At 44.5% G+C, this 7,765-nt stretch overlaps 1 protein-coding gene across 2 annotated transcripts; it reads left to right on the forward strand.

Annotated features, from left to right (window-relative positions):
* Positions 1-1,155: 1,155 nt before the first annotated feature.
* LOC133096549 (GTPase IMAP family member 5-like) lies at positions 1,156-7,765 on the forward strand. 2 transcript variants are annotated; one of them, XM_061198165.1, is made up of 4 exons: positions 1,280-1,342; positions 2,956-3,011; positions 5,286-5,331; positions 6,812-7,765. In XM_061198165.1, exons 2-4 carry the CDS (start codon positions 2,997-2,999, stop codon positions 7,696-7,698), a joined length of 948 nt encoding a protein of 315 aa, XP_061054148.1. In that variant the 5' UTR covers positions 1,280-1,342; positions 2,956-2,996; the 3' UTR covers positions 7,699-7,765. The 2 variants fall into 2 exon arrangements, with proteins under 2 accessions (XP_061054149.1, XP_061054148.1); XM_061198166.1 differs by lacking the exon at positions 2,956-3,011 and having other exon boundaries at positions 1,156-1,342; positions 5,283-5,331.

The following is a 7,765-nucleotide window of genomic DNA, read 5'->3' on the forward strand; positions in this document are numbered from 1 at the left end:
CTTACATAGTCTTGTACAATATTCAGTATTGTACAATATTCAATTCTTGTACAATATTCAATATTCATCATCTGGCTGGGCAGATGCCACTACTCCTTCCAGAGAATACCCTATGGATTGAATTCCCTAGAAGAGGAATTCCTATAACCCCTTGGGGAAGCCAGAGCTACTATGACCCAAGACTCTTTTTTTCTGCCCTGGGAGCCTTCATCTGATAGTGGCAATGTTTGCCTTTTCTGATACAACTGCATTTGCACTTGTTTATTCCAGCAATAAAATATTTTGAGATTTTTTTTCTAAATTTGTCTTTTACCTCTTTTTTTTTTTAAAGTAGTTATCTTCCAAAATGATGTAATGTTTTCTTTTAATTATTATTTGGGGGTCTTAATTATTTTTATACCTTACATTCAATCTCATTATTGGCCCAATTCTTGTTTATTTTATATTTCCTTTCACTCTTTATACCACTAATTTTAGGCACTCCTTTTTACTTTGGAAATAGTGTTAAATCGTGTATATCCCTTGATTTACTACATCTGAAAACACCTAAGATCTATTCTTCCACATGCTAGCGAAATAGCTCATGGATACACTGAAGAGAACTGCTTACCACTCCTCAAATATCACACACACACACCCAAGAAGAGACACCCAACCCCAAGAAACAAAAGACAAGGGTAGTCACTCTCTGACTCCCAGCCCTGGGGAGTTTCTGGAAAGGAGGAAGGCTCCATTCTAACCTGTTCCACATCTGGGCTCCAGCTTTTCACGAAGGTAGAGAAGTCCTCCTTCCTGAAAAGCCAGTGATTCTTTCTTGCGCCAAAGAAAATAACTAATTTTCTCAGTAGGTCTCTTTGCAGGTGCTTTCACAGGGAGACTCAGATCAGCGGGGTCTGCGTTAGAGTGAGAGGTGCTCGGACTCAACAAGAGAGATGAAACGTTGATCTTCCGGGAATCGTGGCCGGAGAGCACCGCACGCCCGCGGAGGCAACAGGGGCCTTTAGCAACGGGGAAACAGGGGGGATTGGGGCCCGTGTTCTTCTCTTTCACGCTCCAAACATCACTTCTTTCCACACGTCTTAAAGAGGAAACGGGAGGGGCGGGGCGCTCGCGGGCTCCGACAGGAAGCATCCCATTAGGGGGGCAGCACGCTCCAAACTCGCTGCTCTCCGGTTTCCGCAGCAGCAGGTTCGCCCCATCCGGAGGGGGTGTCCCCAACTGCGGGGACAGGGGGCGCACTCCGCTAGCCCCATTTTCCTTCTTGCCCTGCAGCCGTGCGCTGGAACCTTCGGCCGCACGCTCGCGCCGACCCGCCGGCACCCAGGCCGCAGCGCCGCGCCTGGTAAGGGGAACCCGGCGTCCTGGGTGGAGGCCCGGGGGGGGGGGGGGGTCCTGGAGCCCGCGGTTGAGTCAGGGCTACTGATTTCTCGTGGGATCTGACACCGGTTACCATACTTCTGGGCTCTCCCATCAGTGAAACGGGGCGCCGATGGTGAGCGTTATGGGCAACCGCGGATTCCTAGTGGGAGGGAAGCGGCTTCGGGAACCGCTCACCCCGCGTTCACGGCCCATCGCTTTCCACAGCGCGGAGGTCTTTTCCGGCTAGTTGCCTACTTCTTTGCTCTTCGGACTTTAATAAGCTTCACGGGGTTTCATAAAGCTTCACTAAGATTCTCATCCCATTTGACAGATGAGAAAACTGAAACTCACCAGGTGCCCTAACTAGGTGGGGCGTACGTCTCAGTTTTAGCTCTTAACTTCCCCCGTACCAGCCCCGCCCCATCCCTGACAAGCACCATGCCCCCGAGAGGCCTGGGTACCGGGAATCTATTCCTAGGGCTCCACGGGGCAAGTACGGGATCATTATGTTCCCACCCTCATTGAGCCACGCGCTCCAAACGAAACCTCTCAGTGAAATTGTTCTATTGATCTTCTGACAACCAGCCCATTCGCCCCCAAATACCCCACACTTTTCCTACGACACGATGTCGAACTCGACCCTATGGCAGACAGATTCCAGTGTGTACAGGAACCAACCCTTTGTCTGCTAAACCTCCTGTGAGAGCCGCGTTATGAAATCACAATGCTAAACTCTGAAACAAGTGATACCAGGAAACAGAGGGAGGGGGCAGATGGGCGAAGGAGAATATGAATAAGACAGACAGAAAATATTTTTATCTTTCCTAAAACAGCGTGAGAGAGCCTGCTTTCCAAGGGTTTGATAAAGTAAGGTACCATCAAGATAAAATCAGGTTCGTATAATGTAAAAATCAGGAGGTACATTAGGCTCATTTGCTCCAACCTCCTACCTAAGCTAGATCCTCCTGCTGTTCCTGTCAGATACTCTTATAATCTCTGCTCGCATACTGCCCGCGACTCTCTCATGATTCCTAATCCCGCCTGGGGGAAGATTAAAAGGGTTTTCCTTGTGGAGAAGAAATCTGCCTCCACTCCTGATTCTCCCACTTCTGTCTACTATGTGATTGACACGTGTCTCATTCCTTCCGGTTTAGGATGTTTCCCGATCTTTTTCTAGGCTTGATTCTGTCCTTTTAATATTCTAGGACTCATTTTAGCATCTCCATCAATATCCTTTCTGACTAGCCTCTGCACACTTTGTTATTTGTTAATATCTGTCCAAAAATATTTACTCCTCGGTGGGACGTGTCTCCCCCGACAGCCTGACCCACTCGGAAGACGGTTCAGGAGGACCGTGTGCGCCTCTGCTAATGTAACCTGAACTTTGATTGGCTTTTGTGACAGCCACAGAGCTCCATTTGGGTCACACTGATCATCAAGTCATGGGAAAACACCAGATTGCTTTAAACTGAAATACTTCCATTCCGAGCAACTTCTGCCCCCTGCGATTTTATCTTTGAATAATCTTTTTTTTTTTTTTTTTTTTGAAAACGTGCACTCAAGATTTTGCAATACAGTTCTCTTTGTTAATTTTAGGGTAAGCTTCCAGCCTGTCTGCCTCAGTTTATGTCCTGACCATGGATGGCAGCATGGTATGTGGTGTTCCAAGAGGTTCATTGACTTTATAATTTCTTTTCCACCCTGATAAATCTAGGAGAATACACAGGCAAAATGAGCCATTTTTTGGTCTTAACTCCATGGCAGTTGTGTGATCGTGGGCAGGTCAGTTGAGGCTCAGTTTCCTAATATTTTAATAGAAATTTTAATACCTATCTTGATCACATCATAGGGAATTTAGGAGAACAATTAAAAGAATGGACATGAAAGAAACTTGAAAATTACAAATGGCTGCACAGAGGATTATTACCATGGTGAAGTTCATTGTCAACATTGTCACCACTGTCGTCATCGTCTTTACCACATCGATATATTGATTCCAATATACAGAAACTGTCATCTGAAGTAGAAAAGATGTCAGAGAATTTGAGCAGTTTTAGCAAAAGCTGGAGTATTATTTACCAGAGGCAAGGACAGCATGTGGGAGAATGTGGTGAGGAAAATGCTCTTCTCTGGGCTTAAGGTAACGAAAGTGGTGCAGAAGGAAAAGGAAAGGAAAGAAGGAAGTTGCCTTAATAAATTCTGATAATGTGACAAGGGATGGTTTCCCTAATGAGGGCCATTTCTATTCTTCCCTACTGAGTGAATAGAAAAATGTGGAAAAGGTAGAAATAACAGAATCAACCTGAATAGCAAATCAACTATGAAAACCGTTTTGAATTCAATGTTAATCAATAAAATGCACCTTTAAACCAATTAAGACATCCTAATATATGCCCATCAGGGTGACCAAAAATTAAAACTCTAATATCACCAAGCCTAAGTGAAGATTTGGGGGATTCTCACCCATGGCTGCTGCCAGTATGACTCAGCACAAGCTTCTTGGAGTCATATTTGGCAGTATCTTGTCAGGTGGAAACTATATATCCCAGAGAAATCATCCATGTGCAAAAGGAGACGTGTGGGGGGATTCTTCTGCAGCATTGTTTGTAGTAGCAAGCACGTATTTTGGCACACCAAATGTTTGTTAATAAAGAGTTGGATAAAATGCTACATAAATAATGTCACTGACATAAAAGATTAAAATACCAAAAAGTACTATATATTACCTGTACATACATGTGTATCTCAGAATATTGGTTGCCTCTGAAGGGAAGAGGGAGAATGAGACAGGTTGGGGGGAGTCAAAAAATAAATAAATGGAACTATATGCGTAATGTTTTAACTTTTTCAATCAAACCGAACAGCAGCAGTAAAAATGCCAAAATACTTAGATCTGTTCATTGCAAATAGTGGGCATTTGTTTCATTACTCTGTGTATTTCTCCCCTTAAAATGTTTGTTTCATAACTGCATAATCTTTAAAACTGAAGAAATAAAATACAGTCTCAGAGATCATCTTAATTATAGTGGCATATTGCATGCTTGTCTTTTCTAATGCATGCTTACCTTTTCTAGCACCAAGAAGAATGACACAATATTATGCCTCATCTGAATGAAATATTTATCCCCATAGTTTTCCCAGTTTCTGGTTATATCTACCGGAATTTTTTTTAAGTGGTTATTGGGAGACCCACAAGGAAAGACATTTGGTTTAAAGCTGAGCAGGAAATGAATTTATCTTGAATTTGTCCTGAATGTTGACTCTGTCCCTCAGTCATGGCACCAGCTTCTCTCCACCAGCTGCTCAGAGGGCAGGGAGGATGGTGGCCGTGCTCCGCCCTCTTTCCCTTCGTCCTCTCATGTCCGTCCTCAAAGGAGCCGTGGATCCCCCAATTCCACACTCCCATTGGAAGGTACATTGTACTTTCCTCTTTGCTACTGGGATATCCATCTGATACAAAGAGTTTCTGGGACTGGAAATGGCCAGTACTTCAAACAAACCAATGTCATTTACAGCAAGGCAATTTTTATTCTCTAGTCTAGCAAGTTTGCTTACTTTGATTCCAATAATAATAATAATAATAATAATAATAATAATAAAACAATAAAAAGTCCTGCTTTCTTTATTTCATGTCTTTTCAAGTAGAGGGGAGATAATCAACTGATTTGTTTTCAAACATTTCATGCTTTCCTATAGGATGAGGAAAAAGCAAGAGTTCATTGTGTTAACATAACCTATCATCACCTGGATTGCTTAAAGTTATAAATGGATATTTGAAAGTAAACTATAAGTTAGAAAATTAGCAATGGAAACGGCTCATCTAAGGATAATTATTCTTGGCTGTCTGAATTGGAGGTGTTCTCAGGCCTTACCAAGTCCCATATGGACACTTGCTTTTTATTCCTTTCCTTTTTTTATTCCAGAAGAGAATGGAAGGGCTTCAGAGGAGCAGATACGGGACTATGGCTGAAGGTAAGAAAGCCTCCAAATTCTCAAGAGCTCTAGGCATCAGGGAAGAGTCACTGTTTTCTCTCCTCCTCTCCCTCACCTCAAACACAGTGACAGAAAAGAAACCCAGTTATTTTCAACTGCAGAAGAAAGGCAGCTATCATGTTCTTTATCTTCCCTACCATCATCACACCCACACACACCCGAGTGTGAAGCTCTCCCCTGTGCCATGATGTATGGGAAATGAGGAAATGAAACTTCAAGTCAGAAGTCAGGGGATTTGGAAACGAATTGTGAAAATGATATCCTTCCCTGCCTGCACTCAACTGAAAAGAGGAAAAGTTCCCCATAGAGATTTAGTAATCGTGTTTGCTAAAAAAAGAGGAAAGGAAGAACCAACACAGAATAAAAGGAATAACAATAACAGATTCTAGGAGTCTAAAATGAACTTAATTTATTTGAGCTCATAAGAACTCTAGAAATCCTTGGATTCTCACTCTCTTCATCCCTTGAAGATTTTAGCTCTTGATGCAGTGTCACCCTCGACAACACCACTTTTGTTCTAATTTCCTGTAATTCTATCAGCCAAATTGACGATCTTTCCAACACATGTATTTCTTATACATGATGGTCTTATCATCTCTTCTTCAGCCACCGATCCAGGGTCATCTGTCAGACTCCGTCCTTGACTTTAACGACAAGCCTTCTGTAGGCTCACGTTCAAACATCGAACTCCCAACCCAAAAAGAGGAAACCCAGGGACATTCAGCTGTTCCTCAGTGGGAGGTCACTGGAGCTCTGAAATCTGAGACTTCCTTTACCCCCAAGGTTCAGATGAATGTGATTAGCAGTCTGTGTGCCTGGGAATTAATTGGTGGGTGAAAAAGAGGTGAGAGTAGTTTCTCATTTATGATTTCTCATCCTCCGCCTCTTTCTAATCTCACATTTATTTAGCATGAAACTGGCCTCAGCACCATCCCTGGAAAAGCACAGGGACCACTTTTCTTTCTGAAAAGCTGTATTTTCCCTGGTCCTGATGAAGTCCTTGGAGCATCCTTCATAGTGTAGCAGTTCTTACTCTTGGCTATGGGTGCAAGTTCGGGCTCTCAGTGTGGGCTTCCTGCCATTCAAGAGTCTCCTAAAGTTGTATACAAACATTTGTATGTATTTAAATATAACTATTTGGCAGGGAGAGAGGTCCATAGCTTTCATGAGATACCATGAAAGGTCCGTGACCTAAAAATCTTAAGAATCACTAACTTTACCAACAAGGACCTACTGTATAGCACAGGGAACTCTGCTCAATATTCTGAAATAACCTAAATGGGAAAAGAATTTTAAAAAGAATAGATACGTGTATATGTGTAACTGAATCACTTTGCTGTACTCCTGAAACTAACACAACATTGTTAATTAACTATACTCCAAGATAAAATAAAAAATTTTTTTAAAAAAGAATCACTGACTTAGTAAAACACGAAAAACTCTTTTTTTTTTTTATTAGGCGGAACAGAACATAAGCAGTTTGCAACCTCGTCCTCATTGAGGATCATCCTGGTGGGCAAAACAGGCAGCGGGAAAAGCGCCACCGGGAACAGCATCCTCTGCCAGCCAGTGTTTGAGTCCAGGCTGGGGGCCCAGTCGGTGACCAGGAAGTGTCAGGGGGCAACGGGCACGTGGAACGGGAGGAGCATCCTGGTGGTGGACACGCCCCCCATCTTTGAGGCGAGGGCCCAGGACCAAGAGGTGTACGAGAACATCGGGGACTGCTACCTGCTCTCGGCCCCGGGGCCTCACGTGCTGCTGCTGGTGACCCAGCTGGGGCGCTTCACAGAGCAGGACGTGGTGGCCGTGACCAGGGTGAAGGAGGTCTTTGGGGCGAGAGCCCTGAGACACATGGTCATCCTGTTCACCCACAAGGAGGACTTAGCGGACGGATCCTTGCATGACTATGTAGCCAACACAGACAACCTGAGGCTGAGGGGCCTGGTCCGGGAGTGCAGGCAGAGGTACTGCGCCTTCAACAACCGGGCCTCCGGCGACGAGCGGGGGGAGCAGCTGGCCGGGCTGATGGCCGTGGTCGAGGGGCTGGAGAGGGAGCACCAGGGCGCCTACCTCAGCAACGACCTCTTCTTTGATGCACAGCGGCTCCAGCAGGGCGGGGGCGACCCCCACGGAGAAGATCACGTGCGCTACCTGGCCAAGGTGCGGTCGCATGTTGCAAAGCAAAAGCAAGGCCTGAAAGAGGCTCAGAGAAACCGTGCCTTCAAGGCGCTCCTCCGAGTCAAAAACTGGATCATTTCTCACATCGGAATATTTGCTGTTCTTGTTATATGCTTTTTGATTTTTCTTGCCATTTTAATTAGCTTGTGTAGAACTCACGAATGCTGAGCATTTTCAGAGGATACCTGCCATCAGCTTCCATGTTTTCAGAGTCAGCATCTTTGTCTATGTTGAT

This window comes from Eubalaena glacialis, chromosome 8 (genome assembly GCF_028564815.1).
Source record: "Eubalaena glacialis isolate mEubGla1 chromosome 8, mEubGla1.1.hap2.+ XY, whole genome shotgun sequence".
Classification (NCBI taxonomy): Eukaryota; Metazoa; Chordata; class Mammalia; order Artiodactyla; family Balaenidae; genus Eubalaena; species Eubalaena glacialis.

Coding starts and splice junctions, on each gene's coding strand:
- LOC133096549 (XM_061198165.1), top strand. Junction 5,332..6,811: donor ATACGGGACTATGGCTGAAG/GTAAGAAAGCCT, acceptor TTTTTTTATTAG/GCGGAACAGAACATAAGCAG.